General features: G+C 39.3%; 1 protein-coding gene across 1 annotated transcript in view; it reads left to right on the forward strand.

Annotated features, from left to right (window-relative positions):
- Window positions 1-25,996, forward strand: part of PREX2 (phosphatidylinositol-3,4,5-trisphosphate dependent Rac exchange factor 2) — a 225,313-nt gene that overhangs the window by 155,586 nt on the left and 43,731 nt on the right. The window contains exons 33-35 of the mRNA XM_080646985.1: window positions 3,757-3,859; window positions 10,493-10,636; window positions 20,056-20,170. Of these exons, the coding sequence (XP_080503111.1) occupies window positions 3,757-3,859; window positions 10,493-10,636; window positions 20,056-20,170 (362 nt within the window). The remainder of the gene's footprint in view (window positions 1-3,756; window positions 3,860-10,492; window positions 10,637-20,055; window positions 20,171-25,996) is intronic.

Here is a 25,996-nt window from a genome sequence, read left to right on the forward strand (position 1 = left end):
GCCTTTGCTCTGGCCGGAGCCACCTTTTCACTCCTCCCAGAGCCGCCTGTCTGCCTTCCCATGCTGCCCAGAGGCCCAGAGCGGCTGAGGTGGTGCAGAACGCCCCTGGCCATTCTGCGCCTGTGTATGCAAATTTACCTTCCATCTTTGTTAGGTTAATTTGCATACTCATGATTGGCTGGTTGGCATCGCGAAGGCACGGTCAATTAGCATGTTACTCTTTTATTAGTATAGATATATTAGAGGCCCGGTGCATGAATTCGTGCATGGGTGGGGTCCAGCCAGCCTGGCCCGGGGAGGGGACATGGGCGGTTGGCCGGCCTGCCTGCTGGTCAAACTCCTGGTCGAGGAGACAATTTGCATATTAGCCTTTTATTATATAGGATATACACTGAGTGGTCAGATTATTATGTGTTTGGAGATCATAATAATCTGGCCACTCAGTGTATATTTTCCATGGGCAAATGTAATTTTAATAGGCATGTAGAAGGAGTTCTTTCTTTCCTGATTTTGACCTGTTCTCAGTGGTTAGTAAAAGCTGAGAAAGCCTTGATCTCTTATTAAATCCTGTATCCCTAAGCACTAGTAGAAAAGGGTCTTCAGAGGAATGAGGGTTTCTCTGCTATGGTTCCCTATTTCCAGTGCAGGAAAAGGGTCCTCCCGTGCATGGAAACCAACCTCCCGCTGAGGTTGATACTCTGGAGCATTCTTGATAGAGAGCTCTGACAACTTGCCTGTCATATGGTCTGACAATCTGTTTAAAATTTGCATGTGTTAAATGATTCTATTTCCTTCCTTCGTAATCATGTTTGTCCTGTTAAATCTAAGAACATTGCTCTAATTACTGTAGAATATTCCATGTTTGTGCATTAGTTTTCCACAGTGCATATGAAGAAAGCATCTTGAAATATGTGATAAATAACACTGTGGTGAACTTGAGTTTTTCTCTCACCCATACTTTCTGTGGTTCTGATAGTTGTCATGATGTTTGAAGGCAAATATATTCACTTTTAAATATAAACTTAAGGTGCTAGTTAAATGGAATAGTGATTTTGAACATGAGATGCTATTTTATCTGTAAAAGTACACAGATAATGTAGCTACCAAGTAACATGGTTAAGATTTTAAATAAAAGCATATGAGTTTATACATCAAAATAAAGCTTTTCTTCAATGACATTGAGGATAGGGAGGTCATTGCTGTACTGCACAGTCATAAAAGGTTCTGGAAGGTTAAGTAAGTCAGTCCACCTCACTGTACTTCAAAGAAACAATTAGATTCTTCTGAAAAGACTCTACTGCACTCCATATGGGTGTTCAATTTCTTGTTTGGTTGCTATTACAACCAAATATAAGATTTAATTAATCATTGCCTATGAAACAGAAATTACATAAGATAGGAAGCCTACTTTCCAACACATGGTAGACATTAAGTGTCAAACAAATGAATAAATGAATGAATGAGTCTTTATTTCTATTCTGTTCTTGCTTTAACACTGCCGTTGTCTGGTCAAGTGCTGGTACTTTAGCTTTAACCTGAATTTTATTTGAAATTTTAGTTTTTTGTAATTCGTATATCCGATAAGTGACATATTCAGGTTATATAATGAATTCTTAAAACTAAGCAATAAAAAGTAAACTCAAAAAGTGGGCAAAGGATTTGAATGGTTGTTTTTCCAAAGAATATATAAAATGGCCAAAAAACATAAAATAGATAATCAATATCATTAGCCATTGGGGAAATGCAACTCAAAACTACAGTAAGATACTATGTCACAGGTGAGGTAGATGGTGAGATTATTCATAATAGCTAAAAAGTGGAAACAACCCAAATTTCCATGAACTGATGAGTGGGTAAACAAGATATACAGTAGAACATTATTCAGCAATAAAAATGAATGAAATATCAATACATGCTGTAACATGGATGAATGTTGAAAATGTTTTGCAATATGAAATCAGCCAGTTACAAAAGACCACATGTTATGTGATTCCATTATTATGTAACGTGCGAAACAGACAAATTGTAGAGACTGGAAGCAGGCTAGTGGTTACCTGGGGCTAGGGACTGGAGGATGGAATGCTTATGGGTACTGAGTTTCTTATTGGGGTGGTGGAAATATTCTAAATTTACATGGTGGTGATAATAATACAGCTCTGTGAATATACTAAAACCCTGAGCTGTACACTTTCCAGGGTGAATTTTATAGTGTGTGAATTATATCTCAAGAAAGCTGTGTTTTCTTTAAATTGTTCTTGCAAAACACGTTTATTACAGAATCGGTTAAAAATCCAAAGGGAACAAGAAAAACACACGCACCCAGCGTCTTTCTGCCTCTGAAACAAGAGCAGAAACACCTCCTGGGACTGTGAAGGGCGCTCTGGGAGGGCAGGCTCTGAGGTCCGTGAGACCGAACTCTGAGCACAGTCCTGGTCGCTTGGCTATGGCTCCAGTCACATCAGCTGCAGCATTGTGGCGTGCACTTTAGCAATCAGAGGCCAGCCTCGTTGGGATGTTTCTTTTTGCATGTTTTCCTCTCAACTGGAAAAACGCTGATTCTTCAGTCCGGTCCTTCCATTTCCGTTCATGGCATATTTCTGCTGCTTCAAACGACTTTTAAAAAATAACAGTTCAATAAACATTTATCCAGCACTTACTGTGTGCCATACACTATATTAAGTAACACACCACCGTGCAAAGGTGGCAATTCTCTTAGCCTCTTGGTTTCCACTCAGTGATTCTTTTTCACACAAGGGAAGTTCTTTACCGTCCCCTGCAGTTCCTACTAATGCTGCCCCCAACATATGGCTGTAAACTTAAAGCAACTTCTAAAAAATGTGTGTAAAGCATGTTAACATTACTGTTTGAAAGTATCATTCACACTCTTAAGAAACAAGTGTCACCTTTACAAGGTAAGCGGTACACGGGAAGGCTCATTATGCTTTCATGAGGAAATTTGTAAAGGACTAGAGAGTGCACTGAATTGCTCACAGAAAGGCCAGAGTCTAGCACCAGGAAGATGATAGTGCTCACAGAGACACGCACTGAACTTGGTATCATGCCTGGCCTTACCTGCCTCCACTGGAAAATAACATGCTTTAAGGATGTAAGAAATGATTAAAACAGATTGGATCTCATAGTCACAAGATTCTAGGTTAGAGCACCAAAAGGCAAGTGAGATGAAAATGATTCTTATCCCCAAGCCATTGGAAAAATCATTACACACATGCAGATTGCTTTTATCACAGTTTTAATAAATTGCAAAATGAATAATGCATAGTTATCTTATTGTAAAATAGGATGACCATTATGTGTTGTGGTTTTTTCATACAACAACATTTTCCCCTTTCAGCTGTTACATTAATAAGATTATAGAAATTTAGAGGCAAATGATATGCTTTTTTGTAAAGATTTATTTGTAAGTAGTAAACAAAATAAATGTGATTAGACTCTAGCTACAAAATAGAATGAAGAGTTGTGTAGAACCATTTAAACAATTGGGAATAGTAAAAATATAAAACTATAAAGAAATTTCTAACTTTGAGAGATTTATTAATTTTATTTTAAACAGCAAACTTTTAGTTAAATGTTGATAATTTGGTTTGTATGTGAATAAAACACAAGTGAAGCTAGTTTAGGTCTGGAGATGTTATGTAATATTATGTTATGCTATGCTGTGCTAAGCTATGTCATGTCACGTTATGTTATACACAATCCTATTATATCATGTATCGTTTGTTTTCCCTCTCTTTCTAGACAGATGAACAGGCCATGCTAGAAGATACACTGGTTGCACTATTTGATTTGGAAAAGGTTTCTTTTTACTTTAAACCATCAGAAGAGGAACCACTGGTTGCAAGTATGTAGTTAAGTGTTTTATAGAATTCCTTTGTCATCAAACACATATGGTAATACTTTGATATTAATATATTTTAAATGAAGTTTATTTTATTATTTTTTAAAAATATTTTTTTATTGATTTCAGAGAGGAAGGGAGAGGGAGAGAGAGATAGAAACATCAAGGGTGACAGAGAATCATTGATCAGCTGCCTCCAGCATGCGTCACCACCAGGGATCGAGCCCAACCAGGGCATGTGCCCCGACCAGGAATCAAACCATGACTTTCTGGTTCATAGGTCAACATTCAACCACTTAGCCACGCTGGCTGGACTGAAGTTTATTTTATATAAAATATCATATTTAGAGAAAATAATAATAGCAAACTGGGAGGCATAGTAAGTATATATAACGTAAACCTACAAATAATTCTAAACTTTTATTTGTACATACTACTTTGGCCTCCAAAATGTTTTGAATGTGTGCATCAAATTTTGTGCTAGTCAAGATTTTCTTCCCTTTTTTATTTTTCTTATTTTGGTAAAACATACATACCGTAAAATTTACCACTTAAATAATTTTCAGTGCAGAATTCAGTGGCATTAAATAAACTCACACTATTGTGCAACTATTTCCAGCATCCATCTCCAGAATGTTTTCATTCTCCCAAATAGAGACTTCATACTCCTTAAGCAATAAGTCTTCATCTCCCCCCCTCTTCCATTCCCTGGTAGTCTCTTTTCAACTTTCTGTCTCTATGAATTTGCTATGCTAGGTGCCTCATATAAGTAGAATCATAGAATATTTGTTCTTTCTACTGCTTTTTTAAATAAAGATTTTTTTAAAAATAAAAGGACTGTCCTAATATTTCTGTAGCTTCCAAAGCTTTTTCTCAAATATATACAAAATTTACTGAGTTGACTTTGCACTCCATATCTTCACAATTGTTCCTCTAGAGCAGGCATCCTCAAACTACGGCCCGTGGGCCACATGCGGCCCACCGAGGACATTTATCCGGCCCGCTGGGTGCCGCTGCCTGTCCTGCTTAGCAGCCGACTCGTCCCGGGCCCACAGTGCACATAGGAATTTGTTCATAGTTTTTTTTTTTAAACTATAGTCCGGCCCTCCAACAGTCAGAGGGACAGTGAACTGGCCCCCTGTTTAAAAAGTTTGAGGACCCCTGCCTAGAGAATGTGTTAGCAGGCAACACAAACAAGTATTTAGGGCCAATAAGAAGCAGAAGAGTATAAAATTTATATCTAAACCAATTGAGAAAGACATTATAGTTATTTGATCTGACAATAATTGAAAAAATTTATAATTTAATTTTGAAGTAGACACACATTCTGTACCTTTTGCTTGCTTAAAAATGAAAATCAAAAATCATTTCATTCTGAATGTCAAGAATTTTAATGTGTAAAAATGTAATCACAATAATTATCTTGATTCACTTATGTATCCTCTACAACAAGCATGTCAAACTAAAAGGCTAACACAGGCCAAATAAATGAGGCATGTGGCCCATGAGCCGTGAGTTTGACATGCTGGCTCTACACTATCCAGGATGGCAAAACTCTTTCCTGTCTTGTTCATTGTTATATCTCCAGCACCTAAGAGAGTGCCTAAAACAGAAAAGGCAACCGTTGTTATTTTTCCCCAAGGAAATGAATAAACAAATATCAATTAAGTATATGCATTGCCACGGGCAGAAGGGCCTTATTATTATAAAAGTTGAAGGAAGAACAAACTTAGAGTGAAGATTGAAGGAGAGAACTTTAACAGAACTTAGTTGTATCTAATGTAGCGAAGAAGTTACTTAATGAATTGAAGGTTTGAAAAATATTCCTTTGATTTAGCAATTTGATATCAGTATACCCAATGAAGGGAGTAATTCAGAAGTTTATATTCAGAGAAATAGAAATACCTAGGGTTTAATCTCTATATCTTTTAGTTTCTGCAAGTTCTCATTTACCTACTATTTCACCATTGTCATAATTAGGTTTAAAATTTATCTGTGAGTCCAAGAAATCTTTAGCAGTTTTATTATTTTTCTGTCTCTCTCTCTTTTTTTTCCCCCATAAGTGTGAGGATCTTATGTACTATGTAGATGTTAACTTTTCAAGGGCTGGGAAAGGTTCTTACTTATTTTTACATTTCTGATGTCTAGTACAATAAATAGGGACTCAATAAATATCCATTTAATCTGTGATCTGATTAAGAATGATAATCATTTTATTCATTCGTCAAAAATTTCTTAAACATCTTCCATAACCGGTTTGGCTCAGTGGATAGAGCGTCGGCCTGTGCCCCGTCTAGGACATGTACCGTGGTTGCAGGCACATCCCCAGTAGGGGGTGTGCAAGAGGCAGCTGATCGATGTTTCTCTCTCATCGATGTTTCTAACTCTCTATCCTCTCCCTTCCTTTCTGTAAAAAAAATCAATAAAATATATCTTTAAAAAAATTTCTTAAACATCTACTATCACCAAGTACTATTCTAAGTGTTGGATACTGTAGAGATTAGACAGACAGCCCTCACAGAGCTGATATTCAAGTGGAGCGATATAAATAATAAGCAAGACAAAATGAGGTAATTGGATAATAAATTAGAAGATAATAGTATGAATGTATAAGGGAAATAGAGAACAGAGGATGAAAGTGAAGGGGCAGATGAAAGGGTGTGAATGTTTAACAAGCTGGGGAGGGAAGCCTTACTAAAGAGGAGAGCAGAGAATGCGTTAAGGGAGCGAGTCATACAGGTATTTGGGAGGCGTGTTCCAGACTCATTGGAACAGTGTGGCATGCTCTCAGGATCGCCAGGAGGCCTGTGTGGCTGACATGGAGTGACTGAGGGGAAAAGAGTAGGAGATAAGAAGGAGGCAGAGGCCAGACCATTGAAAGAACTTTGCCTTTCTAATGAAGCCAATTGAGCAGAGGACGGACATGATCTGCCTTACTTATTAAAGGCTGCCTCAGACTGCTGTGTTGAATAAATCATTACTGGCAGCCAGGGCAGAAGCAGAAAGAGCAGTTCAGAAGCAATTGCAGTGACCCAGGTGAAAGATGATGGTGACTTGACCTTGATAGTAAGTAGATGTGGAGATGGTAAAAGTCCTTGGTTCTGTATGTATGAAGTTATGAAGATAAGAGGACAAAATCTCATTAAATTTTCACCTTCACTGATAAATGACAGTGAACAAAAACATGAATTACAATGTTAAGAATATAGGTTATATTCTAGGGAGAATTTGATAAAGGGGATTATTTGATAAGGATAATATTATTTGAACAAATTGTATGGTCTTCTTTGTGCATGTATAAAATAAAATGTATTTTCATCTGCTTGAGTAATGTAGACGCAACTTTGCTGAAGGTAGAGAAACTCTGTTTTCACAATATAACATAATGTTTTCTTCTAAATTTTGCCTGAGGGACTATAAATTACAGGAGTACTGTTTTTTCATGGTTTAAATATGACATTCCTTGATGAATGGTCTGTTGAACAAGCAGAAGAGGAACCAATACCATGAGCTTGATAAAATATCTACTTGTTGCATATGCGCTATGAGAGATTTGACTTTGGCATGTAGAAAATACACTGTTAGATAATTAAGACCAATTAACTAACTTTTGTATGTAAATGTAGACGAATCTGCGACAAACAAAAACTGTGAGATACATTTGGCAATACATTTTTATGTCTTTCCCTGAAGCATAACCTCACTTAGTGAAAGGTCAGTTCCCAGTCTACATTACTAGATATTCCAAATAAATTAAAAATAGTGATGATAGGAATCTAGTTATTCTAAGCTAATTTCAAGAAAGAAGAGAATGATTCAGTACCTGAGGTCATCACATCTTATTCATGTGGTATAAGAAAACCAGAGCTTTATCATTAATTGCATGTGATTTAATTTCTATAAGCATAGAAGCAGAGGCGTCAGATTGACTAATTAGTATGTGTCACTGTAAGGAGAACTAGTTGGCTGCATGTCCATGTGAGAAGGACTGAGTGCAGAGGGTGGAAGCATGAATATATAAAGAGAATAAATAGGGAATCATCAACCTTGAAGTCAAGAACCCTTAGTTCAGATCCTGGCTCTGTTCTTATCTGCATGAGAATATTAGCTTTCCCCACTCACAGGATTTGGAGTTTTAAATATAGTAATGTATTTGAAAATCTCCAGCATTATATAAGGCTAATGGTAGTATTCAGTAAATATTCTAATCCATCCTCCTTGCTTTATTACTTTGCATCTTTTTAAAAAGGTATATTTAGCATTATTTATAGTCTAATTTTTTTATTAAATAATGGTGAGATTCTGAAGAAATATGACATGCCAAGAAAGTAGAATTCAAATGTCTGGATTGAAATAGTTCATTTTCTTGAAAGAAATAATTATTAAGTATATACAATGTATTAAGTGCTAAACTAATTTTTTTGGATATAATGGTGACTTAATAAAACAAAGTCCCTGTTGGCATAAAGCTTAAAGATCAATGAGAGATACAAAGGCATAAATGGGCAAGTTGACTCACTTCAGTATAGGGAAAATACAAGAAACTTCTCATCTCATATTATGTAACTAGAGGCCCAATGCAGGAAATTCATGCAAGGGGCTCGTCCCTCGCCCCCCCATCTTCGTCTGGAAGGTCGTCCAGAAGGTCATTTGACTGTCTGGTCTAATTAGCATATTACACTTTTATTATTATAGATTGGTGGAGGAATAAAGGAGCTAAATGATTATGTTGTATATAATTAAATTTTGTGGGAAATCTTTATGGTTTTGGAGAATAATATAATGACAGCAGATCTTCCCCTTTTTAATTTTATGGTAACTATTAGGGGAATGAATATTTTGAACCTCCACTCTATCTATATGCTGCTGGAGCTGTGGATGCCATGGTGAATAAGACAGACACCGGACATGACATGTCCTTGTTTTCATGGCGCTCACAGCCTAATGGGAGACAGCAAGAAATGAATCAACAACTAAGCCAATTAGGGACATGATCAGTCCTGTGCAGGAGATAAATAAGGCATGAAGAACAAGGGTGAGGTGGCCCTTTTAGGAGTCACCAGGGAAGGGCTCTCAACAGAAGTAGCTTTTAGCTGAAATCTGAAGGGCATGAAGGACCCAGCCTTGCAGAAGGAAAAGGAAGAGCAATTCAAGCTAAGGCAACTAACAACTTCTGAGTCAAAAACTTATTTTCAAACTCACTGGCCCATTCGGTGATGGGGGCCATGTTTACAGGGAGGGATCCCACCACTGAAACCTCTCAAGGGTGAATCACTCTGTAGGATGGAATCAGAGACCTTTCCTTATACGATAACGTTTCTGAAGGTTTTAATCATTGCATAGTCCTAATCATCAAGTTTGCTTTTCATAGTTGATAAATTTCCACAAATAAAAGGCAGCAGTTTTCAACTCCATATTATCATGCACTTTTTAGGTGCACCAAATACTTTGAGAGAAATGGGTTTCCATTCTTTCAGGTAGTACTCTTAGTTTTTCACTTAATTTTAAATTGTCTGTTTGATTATTTTTATTTTCAGTTTCTTAATTTCTGGTAAAGCATCTTTATCTATTCTTTGTTAGTCCTGTAATATGGCACTAAACTGCTGCATTGTTTTCTTTCCAATAACATTGTTCACTTGCTTATGCAGAGATTGGCTACATTGTTGCCAAAGGGCAAAGGGATGGGACTTAACAAAATTAAAAAAATACATATGAATAACATTCTATGAAAAGGGGAGCAAGAAGATACCAATATCTGAAATATAGAAATTTGTATTTTCTTTGGTGTCCATGCATCTTTTCCTCTTTATTTTAGAATCAGGAAAAATAAAAATATTTTCCCAATCATTAAAATGCAATTATTTCCAACTCCTTAACTTAGTTTATTTATTATTTTTCCTAAACCAAAATCCTTCATCTCCCTTTAAAAAAAGAAACAGAAATAAAATGAACTTTATTAGTATATGCATAAAAGAGATTTGTAGATGTTAATACAGTGCTTTTAAGAAAGTTTTTACATTCATTTTTTAAAAAGTTATCTGAAAATTATTTGCCATGACGAAGATGAAGAGGATTTATGACAGCACTGTGAAATCCTCCTGCAGCATTTTCTCTTGGTGTTTTGGGTTTTGTTTTTGTTTTTTTGAGTAAGTAAATTTAGGATATTTGAAAAAAGACAGATAATTTCTAATGACTGTTGGACACCAACAGAGATCATCCAGTTTTTATCTGGAGCTGACTTTGATAATGGTTGGTAGGTACCCAATTCCTTGCACCCTACTTAAGAAGTGTACCCCATTGACCCATTTGGCTAAAATATGAATGAGGCAGTGGCCCTGGGAGATTGTGATTCCAAACCATGTGTAACCTAACTTCTCATTTAGTTAAGTGAGACACCTGGTGTATCAAAATATGATGACGTTTTGTATTACAGGATTTTATATACAGTACAGTAATAAATCTGTTATTTAGTTAATGAGAACCTGATTTATAGTCTTTCCCTGAATGACACTGAAAGGGTGCCCAAACCTGAACTTAGTAAATACGGGTGCTGTAAGATATTTAGTTTCTAGTAATTTTTATGCTATGCAGTGTATTTGATTTTAGGAAATAATATAACATTAAATGTCATTTTAGATGTTCCTCTTACATATCAAGTGGAAGGAAGCCGGCAAGCTCTGAAAATTTACTTCTACCTTGATAGTTATCATTTTGAACAACTGCCTCAACGATTGAAAAATGGAGGAGGTTTTAAAATTCATCCTGTTCTTTTTGCACAAGGTAAACTGCTTCCTTTTTTTTTTTTTTTTTTACTTCATATGCCTAAATTGGTCTATCTTGATTAATTTTTAAAAATAAATTTAATTGTAATCATCATCATGTTTTTTCCATTAATTAAAAAATTCATGCATAATGCCTAGCTAATATATTTACTTCTGGGAATATTTATTAAGAAAATAATCACATATGGTTTAAATATTTATAAAATAAGATTGCAGCATTATTTATAATACAGTAACAAGACACAACTGGTTAAAATAAATAAAGATAATTTAATTTGGCTTAAATAAATGATGGTAGAGCCATTAAAGTTGTATTATTTACAATATTTTAAGATATATGAAAAGGTTTACATATATACATTCAGATTATGAAAAAAGAATTTATATTATAATATCAATTATGTCATACATGTATTTATATACTTACATGTATTTAAAATGCTTTTAAAATAATTGAATGATTAATGATGATATTTTATTCTTTGAGTTTTTATGCATTATGTCAATGAATATGTATTCCATTTGTAAATAAAAAAATTTCTTTTGGAAATGAGCAGTGAGTAGCAATGCAGTAGAAGAAATTAAGATTAACACGAGTGAGAAGATTCTTGCAGTGAACGTGTTTCCAAAGGAAGGTCCCACGCCTTTTTTTTATTTTTGGAGTCATAAATGCAGCCTAGAAAAGATCAGAAGTCCAGATTATTGTGTAGTTTCCTGTAGTATAAGTCTTTTTTTTATTATTATTATTCATGCTGTGGTCACAAGATTGTATTCATTTTTCTTAGTTGTATGATAGAACATTTCATTTTCTTCTTCTTCTGAGTTTTCAAGACCTGCATTGGTTTTGCTGGGGAATTTTATATTCTTATAAAAAAAAATGAGAAGAGAAGAGGAATAAAATCAACCTTTGTAACTGAAGAGCAGACGGCATATGAAACCTAAATTCATTACCAAGTGAAATTTCTGCTTGTACCACGTGCATATTATTTTAATTCTAAAAACAATGACCACCAAGAACAGATTCGTGGCAAGAACACATTTTAGCAAAGGAAAATTTCAGTGATGAGAGGATCTTAGGAGTTATTATAAGGTATTTCTTCCTTCCCTCTCCCTCTGCCTGTCCTTCTCCTCCACCCCTGCTCTCCCTCCCTCCCTCTCTCCCTCACTACCTACCTCCCTCCCTTCCTCCTTCTCAACCTCCCTCTCTCCCTTTCTCTCAACCTCCCTCCCTCCCTCCGTCCCTCCCTCCGTCCCTCCCTCCGTCCCTCCCTCCGTCCCTCCCTCCCTCCCTCCCTTCCTTTCTTCCTTCCTTCTGACTGTATTAGGGTCCTTAAAGGTAACACAAGATTCTATAATGAAAAGGAATAAAAAGGTAAAAAAAACACAAAAAACACTGAACAAAAATAGACCTTTGGAGCTATGTTAAGAGAATTAAGTTCAGCCTAAAATATGTTAAAAGCCATTATAGAGACATTGATTTAGAAGACAGGGAAGGATGCTAGTCTAGAATGTTAACTTTTATAGAGTTTAACCAGAGCTTACAGTTGTTACAGCCTCTTCCTTTCTTTTCCTTTGTCTCATTTTAAAAACTCTGTCTTTGAAATCATTACTAAGATGACAGATGGCATTTAGCATCTTTTCTAAAAAAATTATTACATGTGTGCCATATCAGCCATAAATAGCTGAATATTCATACCCAGCAGCAAGTGTGCATAGGAGAAAGACTACTTTGCAAGTAACCTTTATTTTATAATTGTGGCTAAAACAAATTTTAAAAGAATTCCTAAATATATATTATTTCGGTAAGTACAGTATCACTTTTAAAATGTAATTTAGCCCTGCTGGTGTGCTCAGTGGTTGAGCATCAACCTATGAACCAAGAGGTCACAGTTCTCTTTCTAGTCAGGGCATGTGCCTGGATTGCCATCTCGATCCCCACTGTGGGGCATGCAGGAGGCAGCTGGTCAGTGATTGTCTCTTATTATTGACTAGTGGCCCACTGCACAGATTCATGCACATTGAAAGGAAATTAATTAGAAGAAATATTTTAGTATCGCTATTTGCCCTTTCTCTATAATAGAAGTGTCAACAAAATTCACCATTGACAATGACAGTTTGAAACACACGCATGCGATTGGCACCAGTGAGAACGTTGTATGTATTGCGCATGCATGAGTCATCTTAACCTTTTATCCTATACTAGAGGCCCGGTGCATGAAATTCGTGCATTGGGGGGGGGGGTGTGGGGGTGTCCCTCAGCCCAGCCTGCACCCTCTCCAATCTGGGACCCCTCGAGGGATGTTCGACTGCCCATTTAGGCCCAATCCCTCTCACAATCCAGGACTGCTGGCTCCCAACCGCTCTCCTGCCTGCCTGCCTGATTGCCCCTAACCGCTTCTGCATGCCAGCCTGATCACCCCTAATTGCTCCCCTGCCGGCCTGACCACCCCTAACCACTCCCCTTCCAGCCCGATTGCCCCTAACTGCCCTCCCCTGCTAGCCTGGTTGCCCCTAACTGCCCTCCCCTGCCAACCTGGTTGCCCCAACTGTCCTCCCCTGCAGGCCTGGTCCCCCCTAAGTGCCCTCCCCTGTGGGCCTGATCACCCCCAACTGTCCTTCCCTGCTGGCTTGATTGCCCACAACTGCCCTCCCCTGCCGGCCATCTTGTGGCAGCCATCTTTGACCACCTGGGGGCGGCCATCTTGTGTGTTGGAGTAATGGTCAATTTGCATACAACCTCTTTATTATATGGGATAATAAAAGCCTAGTATGCTAAGTGTCCGACCATTTGACTGTTCGACCAGTTGCTATGACACACATGCACTGACCACCAAGGGGCAGACACACCAACCCATAGGTTAGCATGCTGCTGGGGTCTGGCCAATCGGGATTGGGTTAGATGGGCCGGATACCCCCTGGAGTCCTCCTCAGTCCCTCCCTGGCCCTGATTGTGTACTGATGGGGTCCATCTGCCTGGCCTGTGTCCTCTCGCAATCTGTGACCCCTGGGGGCAGTGGTCGGCAAACTCATTAGTCAACAGAGCGACAAACTGTGGCTCGCGAGCCACATGTGGTAGCCGACCACTACCTTGGGAGATGTCGGAGAGCTGGTTTCGGCCCGCAGGCCAGGCCAAGGGACCCCACCAATCGGTGCACAAATCTGTGCACCGGGCCTCTAGTATATATAGAATAAAATTGCTTAATTGCACATGTTTTCTAATGTAGCTAAACTTTTTTTAGCCCAGTGAAGCACCCCAACTTCTCTTTCAGGTAATTGTCAACAACACAGCAGTAAATAGCAACACGAAGCAGATTATTATTGTAGATCATGCAGGGAGAACAAAGGGTAAAATATTTAACTGCATCAGTGTTTGACTATATTCTGTGCAGTGAGAAAACCTGAAGTCCTTTTCAAGGTCCATCATTTCTTCTTTTCAATCGGGTCAAGTTTCTAAACTTTCTAAATCTTCCTTTTCCAGCTAATGCAGTGGTTCTCAACCTTCCTAATGCCGCGACCCTTTAATACAGTTCCTCATGTTGTGGTGACCCCCAACCATAAAATTATTTTCGTTGCTACTTCATAACTGTAATTTTGCTACTGTTATAAATCGTAATGTAAATATCTGTGTTTTCGATGGTCTTAGGCTTTACAGCAGCGGTTCTCAACCTGTGGGTCACCTAAGACCATCGGAAAACACAGATATTTACATTACGATTCATAACAGTAGCAAAATTACAGTTATGAAGTAGCAACAAAAATAATTTTATGGTTGGGGGTCACCACAACATGAGGAACTGTATTAAAGGGTCGCGGCATTAGAAAGGTTGAGAACCACTGAGCTATTGCAAAGAAAATAGGATTCTGCCGAGTCTCCTATCTACCTACTCCAGGACTTTTGTGAGGATCAAATGAGATGAGGCATGGGAAAACACTTCACAGACATTTGGTTAATGTGTAAAATGTTTGCACCTGGCTATAAAGCAAGTCGTGTTCCTGGGCTGAAGAAACTGCAAGGAGGCTAGTTGCTAGGGAGAGGAAGCTGGGCATTGCTACATGGTCTCATTACCCGGCGCCCACAGTGACTGTTCCCAGGCTGGGCTGGGCTGTGGGCTGCATTTTGCACCATGGGGTCTCAGCAGCGTTGGCTGCGATTTGGTGGGCTGTCACTCCAGGGTGGTGGCGGGACCTATGTCCCACTTGGGGGAAGCCGAGTGTTGCTTTGTGGACGCCAGGTCTGCAGTGCCATTTCTCTGTAAATGGCCAGTGTGCGTCACAGCACCTCTTGCGTTGAGCATCTGCCCCCTGGTGGTTAGTGTGTGGCATAGTGACTGGTCAGATGGTCAGACAATTAGCATATTAGCCTTTAATATATATAGGCTATCTCTCTCTCTCCCTCTCCCCTCCTCTCTGAAATCAATAAAAAATATATTTTAAAAATGTAATTTAAAGGAAACTACAGCAAATGTTAGTTTTAGTAGTCGCACAGCAGGAAAATTTGACAAGTGAATTGAATAAGCATCAGTGGAAATACTTGTGCAGTTGAGGTCACAGGTAAAGAAGACTTGGAAACAGTTTGTCTCATTGAGATTCTGTCATTGATAAAGTTGTCTATAGAAAGGGCTGGCAGGAGTTCCTCTGCATTCATAAAACTCCCATGAGGAACCATTAGTAGCTCTCAGTATTCATCAGATTGAGGGAAGCACATTAGATACAGCCCTGGTTTGAGTGGAGACCACCATCTGGTAATTGAAAGTGTTGGTAAATGGAAGAGATTCCAAATGGAATCTATTCTGAGATAAACATTTGTTTGGAGGGTTTTAGTTCTGTGTGGACATGGATACATGGGTCTTTGCTAGCAAATAAAAATATAGAAATATGAGATGAATTTGAAAACGTCCTGGGAAATTTATTAAAATCATCCCTCTGAAAGCTGTCAATAGTACCGTATACTTGAACAGGAAGTGAATGAGCTGCCTTCTCCCCAATTTTCTTACTAGAATGGGTCTTTGGGCAGAGGAAGGCACACTCATGGAGGGGGCACCCTGCAGAGATGGGACCAACAATTAGACCAGGAATTCCAGGGTTGGAGGCCAGTGGGAAACACATCAGGGAACATGCATCGCTGGAGATCAGAGCTGCAGAACAGAATTATAGGCAGGCAAAAACGAGTGGCACAGATTTCCAAGGTGAGGGGCATAGACACAGTCAGGAAAGTCAGCACAAAGCATCACACAGTGCCAGAAGGTGAAGATCACACTAAAACTGTCTTCTGTAAATACATTCTGCAAGTCAGGGGATTAGTCCTGCTGGGATCCCCCAGCCCTGGGTGAGATAAAGGAAGTAAGAAATGGTAATAAAGGGGGGTATGGAGGGTATCTTACTCCTCACTGACTTTCACTTCATCCCCACAGGTGTTTTCATGCTGTCTCTCAGTGGTTCCCAATAATGGCTTCATATTTGTCACCTTGGGAAGGTTTAGAAAATACCCAGGCTTGGTCCCAAACGAAACCAATTACATCACAACCTCTGGAAGGTGGGACCCAAATGCCGGTGTATTTTAGCCTTCCAGGTGATTCTGAATGTCCACCGGGAGTGAGAAGGCACAGGACTATGTGGAATATGAAACACTGTGCAATTATCCAGTAAATATTTGCTTAATTAGAATAATCCATTTCACAAATGTTTGGCCCTTCTAGATTCTGGGCAGCTGGGGAGAGGGAGCTGGGCCTTTTTGCTTCTGCGTTGTTAGGTCATTAGGATGCAGGCTGCCTCCAGAGGAGATGTAATTGGGTGGGACAAATTTCCAGCAAAGGCTGAAGATGCTTTAGAGAGCTGTCAGCTTAGGATGTTTTTCTGGTTATTCTAGCAGCTGGGGCAACATTTTTGTAGGGGAATCTGAGCGGTTGACTCTCAGAGCATCTGCCATAGTTCACCTCTCGCACTCTCAGATCCATTCATTTTTTAAGAATCAGGAGTGTGTCTTTCATGACTGATGGACCTCCCTTCCTGGGAGGATAACTGAGAAGACATGTTAAGGGGACAAGCAATAGCCCTATTGCTACAGCTGGTCTTGGGCTGCAATAGATTTTCATTTTTCCTCTTCTGCTACCCGTTACAGATTAGCCTTGTTCTCAGCCTGAGCCTCTGCTGGTCTCCGTGGCATGACTAGGACCTTCATCCCGGAGGGTCAAAAGTGGGCAAGGGCATACCAAGAGGGACCTGAGTGGATTACCTGGATGCCATTCATATTATGCATCATAACTACTCTCTTACGATGATCAGGGTCTATTAGTCTTGCCAAGATGGTATTTGCTCTTCTTGGCTGCTGATGCCTTGGCACAAGGAATCTCCAGTGCCCAGGTGGCAACCACAGCTTACAGTTCCATGGAACCCCTGCTTTGTCTCCTAGGGAAAGTGTGCCCCTTTGAGGATCGGAATCTTTAAACCCAGGGAGGCAGAGCTTCAGGGCCGGAATGAACACATTGCCTACGTGAGGCATTGGAACTGAATTTGTATTCATTTCCAGGACTGCCACACAAATGGCCACAAACTAGGTGGCTTACAACAACAGAAATGTATTCTGTCAGAGTTCTTGAGGCTAGCAGTCTGAAATCAAGATGGCCACAGAATGAGAATTAAGGTAAAATGCTAAGGAGAGGCCAAATTGTAAAGTTTGGATGTTAATGTATATGTAACCTACTTTCCTGAGAACAGAAATTTAATTTGGCAAAAAGTCATTCCATTTTCTTTCTTTTTTTTTTTTTTTTAAACAAATACTAAGCCATGGACCTAAAAAGGGGAATGTGGTTCCATACAAAGTTTACTTTTTAAATATAGAACTCATTTATTCATTTCCCCACAACACCATGCAGGTACCATAAAATTTTGTGAAACTCTGGCGAAATTATTAGACTCTCTTCTCATAAAATTTTTTTTCTCATAGTTGTGAATTTTAAGTGTTGTTAATTTGGAAATATTGTCGAGAAGAGTGGTGAAATGTCCATTTGTTTTTAAATTATAACAAACGCTTAGAGCAGGACTGGACATTCTGGTTAAAGTCAAGCCATCCAGACTTTCATAAAAATTAGATCCCAGGTGTTTTCTTCTTTCCCTCCCACCCCCCAGCCCCTGTTCCCCTCTTACTCCTTCCTAGTGTTTTTCCAGTCTCTTTGGTCTTGAATCACAAACTTCCTGTTTGGCTAAGCACACTCATGTGTAATCTATATGCCCTGAAAACTGGATGGTGCCCATAGAGCATTTGGCATGTTGCCTAGTACATAAAGCACGTGCAGTGAATGATAAGAGTAGTCATAGGCTCTCTTAATACTATTATTTACCTTAATTCAAGAACCATAATTAGTAGGTAGTCTTCTTTTATATTTCACAAATGAGGAACCTGAGGATCTCAGATATTAATTAACATGCCCAAGGTCACACAGCTACTATGGAACGGAAGTTGTGGTTTAACTCCAATGCAAGGGCTTTCATTACAAACTTTACAGCTAGTAAGAGGAATCCTCGCCCTAACCGGTTTGGCTCAGTGGTTCGAGCGTTGGCCTGCGGACTGAAGGGTCCCTGGTTCGATTCCGGTCAAGGGCATGTACCTTGGTTGTGGGCATATCCCCAGTGGGGGTGTGCAGGAGGCAGCTGATCGATGTTTCTCTCTCATCAATGTTTCTAACTCTCTATCCCTCCCACTTCCTCTCTGTAAAAAATCAATAAAATATATTAAAAAAATAAAAGAGGAATCCACATTGAAGTATGACCATTGATAGATCGAATCCTTCTGGAATATTTGAAGATTGATTTTTCAGGAAGACTTCTTTGAATGTCTTGTGTGTATTCAGGACCAGAAGCTTGCTGACCTAGTGCAAATATTCTAATTAATGCAGAAGTTTTAAGGAATAAACAAATAAACAATCATTGAAACAAGCTCCACATTTTATTTCCTGTACTGAACTAAATGTAGTAGTCTTTGTCTAATTTTGCACAAATGCTTTTCTTGATTATAGGCCAGTAATTCCATTTTTAAAATTTCAAATGCAGCAGTACTCAAAGTTTTGTTGTTTCTTCAGTGCTCCAAGCTGACTAGTTTAGAAAATATAGCACAGCTAAAATTAGCAGCGACTTTCTTATTTTGCCTCCCAAAATGGTGATAAGTCTCTGTCAATTCAAGGAAACCTTATTATTTAGTTTAGAAATGATTACATTTAGAAGTTTTGAAAGATTAATTTTTACTCAATTTTGAAATAGTCTGCTGACAAGTGAGGCTCTTTAGTGGCAATAATTTCACGGGGAAATAATTTACATTGGACAAGATTAATTCCATTGCCATTCCTGTTGCTGGCAACCTCTCTATAAGAAATCTTATACTTCTGGCAATTCCATGTGATTCATTTCCTCGCCAAAAGGTTAAAAATATCACTGCATAAAGTTTAAGGGAAAAAGAACCACTTAACCAAAAATGTTAGTTAAGAAGAAAATTTATATTAATCAAAAGATTTTTAAAATGAATGAGTTTTACATATATATATATAGATATATATACATATATACTATATATATACATATTAGTTATATATTCACAAATATATACATATATATGTTTGTGCTTGTTTATTTTTAACTAAATTTTGGGTAGAGGCAGTATTCTAAGATTTAACTTTAAATGTCTTATTTAGTACACTAATATAATTCATAATTTAATTGTAGCTATAAGAGAATGTGAATATACATGGAGATGATAATTTCAATTTTTTACTCACATATGTTAATATACATTTCTGCCTCATACATAAGTATGTGTGAATTTGCCTTTGTGTTTATATATTAATAACATATATGAGTTTGAGTTTAGCTTCACAAAGAACATATACAAAATGTTTTAAGAACAGAAAACAGTTTAAATTAGAAATTCCTTTCCCTGCTTAACAGAGAGTCATCAAATGTTTGCTTTTTATTACGAGAGCAGAAGAATGATCTTTATTCATTTTTTGTCTGATGAAAGGTAGTTTCTTTCATATATGGTTATATCTGATACATCTATATATATAAAAGCCAAGTGACCAGAACGACCAGAATGACCGAACGACTGGTCACTATGATGTGCACTGTGGCCAGCCAACCAGCCCGATGGTGGCAGGGCCAGCCAGCCAACCTCCCGCGGCCTCTCTTCCCCAGATGGCCCAGCCCCCGATTAGCTCCTCCACCTCGATTGGGGGTGGGGCCAGCCGGCCAACCTCCCGTGGCCCCTCCCCCTGGCCAGCTGGCCCCCATCAGTCCCGATTGAGGCAGGCCAGCTGGATCCCACCTGTGCAAGAATTCATGCACTGGGCCTCTAGTTTATTAAACATAAGATTAAATGTGGAGAAACTGAGTTATAAATCACGTGAAAAGTACATTTACTTGTTTCCACAGCTCTAGAGAGCATGGAAGGATATTATTATAGAGACAATGTTTCAGTGGAAGAATTTCAAGCCCAAATAAATGCAGCCTCATTGGAAAAGGTCAAACAATACAACCAGAAGCTCAGGTATGTAATTATTCAATGATGGTGAAGGATTGGGTGGCATGGGAACTAGGTGGAGGTGGGAAATGGGGGGAAAAGGGGACATTTGTAATACTCTCAACAGTAAACATAAAAAAAAAATTCTGTTTCTGGATTTTGACAGGGGTAGATAGTGTTTTTGCCCTCTTATATTATTCATTATATTAGATGATTCATGATATTTCTTTTGATATAAAGTTCTCTATTTAGGGTTTACTATTTCAAATATTCTAATGGGTACTAATTTTCTAAATAAAATAGAAAACATGTTTGTAAATTTTCATGCTATCCTTTTAATTTCTGTTGAAGATTAAGGGATTAAATATTTAGTAGACCATTTCCTGGGGGAGAATCGTTGATGTTCACAGTGGTGTCCCTAGGAGGTTCAGTGGGTTGGGGGTAAAACAGTTTTGTTATGTGCCATTAGCAGCTGGCACCCTCCCAAAGAGAGAAGCATATTTTCACATGGAAGGTATGAAGAGACATGCACTTGGTATCAGAAAATGTATCTCCGTTCCAGCACATCTGACGTTAATGTTTGCATTTTACTACGTTGTTTTTCTCTAAAAATGTTACTGGTTCAGTGATCAATGGCAGAGAAAATTAACCACATGTGTTATAATTCAGCAGCTTTAATTTTCAACAAATTACTAACATCCCTCTTATAAATGACTAGAGGCCCGATCCATGAAAATTTGTGCAAGAGTAGGCCTTCCTTCCCCCGGCTGCCGGCACCGGCTCCCGCCGGCAGGCACACGGGACCCAGGCTGCTTCCCTCCAGCCTCCGGCAGGCACACGGGACCCAGGCTGCTTCCCTCCAGCCTCCGGCAGGCACTCAGGACCCAGGCTGCTTCCCTCCAGCCGCCGGCAGGCACCCAGGACCTGGGCTTTGCTACGGCCCCAGCTTCGTCCAGAAGGACTTTGGTCTAATTAGCATATTATTACCCTTTTATAATTATAGATTCTGCTAACAGATTGCCTTTTAAAATTGCTAACTGATTGCAGCTTTTATTTTTAAGAAAATATATTTTTATTCCACCTTAAGCCCTAATAACTCAAAAAGACTATTGAGACAGTATTTTGGTTTTGTTCACAATATGGCTAAACAGTGAAGACAATTCCTAAAATTCCTGACATGGAAGGGGTATTGTATTGGTTCCTGTGGTTATGACTGATGTAGGCTCTCTTTCACTAAAAATGCTTTGTCTCCCTGTCCCAGCTTTACAAAAAACTATCCCTTTTTCTGGTTTTTATTTTTACTTTTTCCCCGCATTTTATCATCCTCTGAAGCTCTAGGCTCAAAGCCCTCAATATCGTTTTCATTTCTCATTTTCTCCTCCTCCTAAAATGTAGTTGAAGATCCTGATGATTCTGAGGCTGCCCCAATTTTACTGCCTGTCTAGATCACTGTAACTCAAAGTCATGTAATATACTAACTACTTTCACAGGAAAAAATAAAACCAATCTTGAAATTTTAAATAGTTTGTCTACTGATTAAAAAATACTGACTTAAGAAGCCTTAAGTTTAATCTTATGAAAATCTCAACATTGAGTACTGTCTTCACAAAAGAGAAGTTTTGCCTGCATAACTGATAAATAAATTCTTGGGTTATCTTTCAAATAAAGACACAAAATGAAAGCATTTGTGTAGAACAGGTGGGCCCTGAGAGTACATCCCTGGAGTCCAGTTTGAGAAAATAGTTCTAGACCATTGCTGTGGTACCTACCTGGTCTTTCTCTAAGAACCAGTGTTGTGTTATCTACTCAAGAATTTGCTTCCAGATAATAACTTTAAACCTTGTCTTACCATGTCCTTCTCCTGCTCAGAGCATTGGGTGATTTCTTATTGCCCCCTCAGGAGTCATAAGCTCCTTGGTATGGCGGTCCAGGTCTTTGATGACTTGACCCAAGGTTTCATTGCTCTGCCTGTGCACCAGCCATGCTGCACTTGCCCCATGTCCAATCATGCCCCGTCCTTCCCTTCTACTTTGACTTCTCACTTAGCCTCTGCTACCCCTGTGTCTGTCTGTAAAACTATTCTTCATATGCTTCTATGTCCAGCTCCAGTAGAGTCTCCTCCTTCATTTTTATTACTGGGCTGGGGTGAGGCCTGGGCATTAGAACTTTTTAGAAGTCCCCTAAGAGGTTCTAATGTGCAGCTAGAATTGAAAACCTGTTCCCTTAGTTCCAGGAGTTCTCAAAGGATGATCTCCAGACCAGCAGCCTCAGTATCACCTGTAAACTTGTTAAAAATCTCATGGTGGCCCTGCAGTCTGTGTTGTAACAAGGCTTCCTCGTGATAATCGTGCATACTCAAATTTCAGGACCACAGCCCTGAGCTAAATGGATGTCAGATCACCCTTGCATTCTTCCATTTTGCTTTATTTGTGGCTATCACAGAGTTGTGTTTCTCCCTGATGATAAATTACAGATGTATAGATTTATCATCTTCTTTAATCTTGTTTTTATAGTTAATATGTAAGTATATATGTAATTTTACAGTTTACATTCAATATTTGCAATTACAGTTTATATTCAATATTATTTTGTACTAGAGGCTCAGTGCATGAAATTCGTGCACTCAGGGGGGAGGTCCTTCAGCCCAGCCTGCGCCCTCTCGCAGTCTGGGAGCCCTCAGGGGATGTCTGACTGCTGCCTTAGGCCTGCGGGGAGTGGGCCTAAGCCAGCAGTTGGACATCCTTAGCGCTGCCACGGAGGCGGGAGAGGCTCCCGCCACCACCGCTGCACTTGCCAGCCATGAGCCTGGCTTCTGGATGAGCAGAGCTCCCCCTGGTGGTCAGTGCATGTCATAGTGACTGGTCATTCTGCTGTTCAGTCGATTTGCATATGAGCCTTTTATTATGTAGGATTAGTTTCAGGTGTGCAGCATAGTGGTTAGACAATCATATACTTTACAAAGTGTTCCCCCTGATATTTCCAGTACTCCCCTAGCACCATCCATAGTTATTACAATACTATTAACTATATTCCCTATGCTGTACTTTATATCCCCATGACTAACATGTAATTACTAATCTGTACTTCTCAATCCCTTCACCTTTTCACCCAATCCCCCAACCCTCCTCCTCTCTGGCAAATATCAGTCTGTTCTCTGTATCTATGAGTCTGTTTCTGTTTTGTTTGTTTGTACTGTTCTTTAGATTTCACATGTAAGTAAAATTTATTCTTTTATAGCCTCTTTGAAATGAAGGGTAAGTTTATCGGTGTTCCCATTGTGCTTATCAAAGTACTTTGGTAAGAAGCTCTCCATACTGTAGAGTCATTGGAAAGTTTTTACTTAATTAGCTTCTATTGCAAATAATATTCAAAATGGTTAAAGTTCTCATGAGACGTTAATGCACCCAGCAGAGACCAACTGGTTGGTCTGCCCATGCCAGTCTCCATGAGAATATGGGCCAGGCATTTAGAGCACCTGAGGCATCCTTGCCACCTGCATCAGAGCCCTGACACTGGTGGCTGGAAGGCAACCTGGTTTAGTTGTTATCCTCAATAGACAGCATTAAGCCAGCAGAAATGTTTGACAACTATGTCTAAATTATACCCTCCTGTGCCAAGTCAGAGTTCTTGATTGATTTCCCTCTGATTATTAAGGAACTAGAGGCCCGTTGCACGAAGATTCATGCAATAGGCCTTCCTTCCCCTGGCTGCTGGCACCGGTTTTCCTCTGGCACCCAGGACCCAGGCCTTTGCTCTGGCCGCCACCTTCCATCTTTGTTCCGGCCCGAGTGCCGCTCCTGTAGCTCCCTTCGCCCCCCGCCCTTCCCTTCATAGCAATACCATTAATTATATTCCCTATGCTGTACTTTACATCCCCGCCCCGCCCAGCCGCTCCGCGCCTGCATGCATGCTGCCCAGAGGCCCGGGGCAGCTGGGGGGCAGGGCCGCCTCCATCTTTGTCAGGTTAATTTGCATACTCACTCCTGATTGGCTGGTGGGCATCATGAAGTGATGGTCAGTTTGCATATTTCTCTTTTATTAGTGTAGAAAACAGCATGTAAAGTGTCTAACATAATTTCTAACCAAGAAACTCAGGAGCAAGGGCATTTTTATTCTCTACCTTCACCATCCTCTATTTTATTCTCTTTTTTCTACCCCAGGCTTTCCTTTTTATTCATTCCCTCTGGATACGAGCCATTATCCCCATTAGCCTTGTTCTTTCCTGTCTTACATAAATGTACTTTACCGTTACCAAACTCTTTCATTTTAATGCATCCTGCTTATTGGCCAGAAGCACCACTGCATGGCGACCGGTGAGATAAAATGTAATGTCAGTGTGAACATTATTCCTTGTATGGAAGTACTCCTTTCAATTAGAGGGTTCTAGATTATTTTTAAGTATCACATTTATTATAAAGTCAACTGTAAAATAAAGCAGAAAAATCAAAAGGAAACAAGTTGTACATTAGTTACTGAGGTCATTTATCACTTTTTGTGATGTGTCAGCTTCAGACTGAAACATTCTAGGGTTTATGTTTCAGGGTATCTAAATGTAAATTCATCATCCTTACAGAAGGAAGACAAGAAAATTACTCAAAGCATATATTCTCTTAAGGTGTGCCTTTGTGGATATGGATTGGCACATTTTCTTTAAAAGAAAGTTTTTAAAGGGCCAAACTATATTTGATATAAGTAGGAAAATGATAGGTATTTTATTTGTGTTCACAAGAAATGCTACCCAAATACCAATCTCAGAGTCATATTTTGAACAATTTTTTCAACTGAAAAAATGTCTGGTTGGAAGTTTTGGCTATTCCCAGGATAGCACCTCCATGACATGTGTCATTCCTCTATATTCTGAAGGGGGGCGGGGTGTCATGAATACATTCTCCTGGTGTGAGGTAGATGTGCAGGATGGTGTGGGCTTACTGCCACTTCATGTTTTTAAGTACAGCTAGGAGTGTGAGGACATAAAGGACCTCAGCCTTCACACCTCATCTCCAGTCCTAGCCCCTGTCTCCATCCCCATGTCCTTCTTCCCTCAGAGCCTTCAACTCATAAAACACTGTTTCTCATTCCTTGTTTAGATAACAAATAGTGTATCCAAGCTTGAAATGGAGAATTTTGGTTGTTCTATTGATGAGGAGCTGTGGAAACTACCTTAACTCAACAAGAGTATGGACTTCATAAATCTGGGAGAGAAAGAATAAGAGAGATAGAGAGAGACCATTAATTAGAATATAAATAATTCCTTATCCTTCAATTGTTTTTCTTAGTAAATCTCTGGCTTTAGAATTATTAAATGCTAGAGGCCCGGTGCACTCGGAGGGGTCCCTCAGCCCAGCCTGCACCCTCTCAGGGGATGTCCTCCTGCCGGCTTAGGCCCACTCCATGGCAGCCTGGGAGCCCTTGGGGGAGCGGGCCTAAGCCGTCAGTCAGACATCCTTAACGCTGCTATAAGAGGTGGGAGAGGCTCCTGCCACTGCCAGTCAGCCTGCTTGTGGCTGAGTAGAGCTCCCCCTGTGGGAGCACACTGACCATCAGGGGGCAGCTCCTGCGTAGAGTGTCTGCCCTCTGGTGGTCAGTGCACGTCATAGTGACTGGTCATTCCACTGTTAGGGTCAATTTGCATATTACCTTTTTATTATATAGGATGGGGTTTCTTTTTAAATCAACTTGAAACATTCCAGATGCATATTTATCTCCTCCATAGCAGTTTTATATTTATTTTCTAGTTTGTCTTTCAGGCGGATTCTATGTTTCTATACCTTAAGATGCATCCATATTTCTGTTGCTCTAAGAAAAACTATAAACTAAATGTGTACATCTAATTTCTTTCTGTTTTCAGAGTTG

This window comes from Plecotus auritus, assembly GCF_963455305.1.
Source record: "Plecotus auritus genome assembly, chromosome: 11".
NCBI lineage: Eukaryota > Metazoa > Chordata > Mammalia > Chiroptera > Vespertilionidae > Plecotus > Plecotus auritus.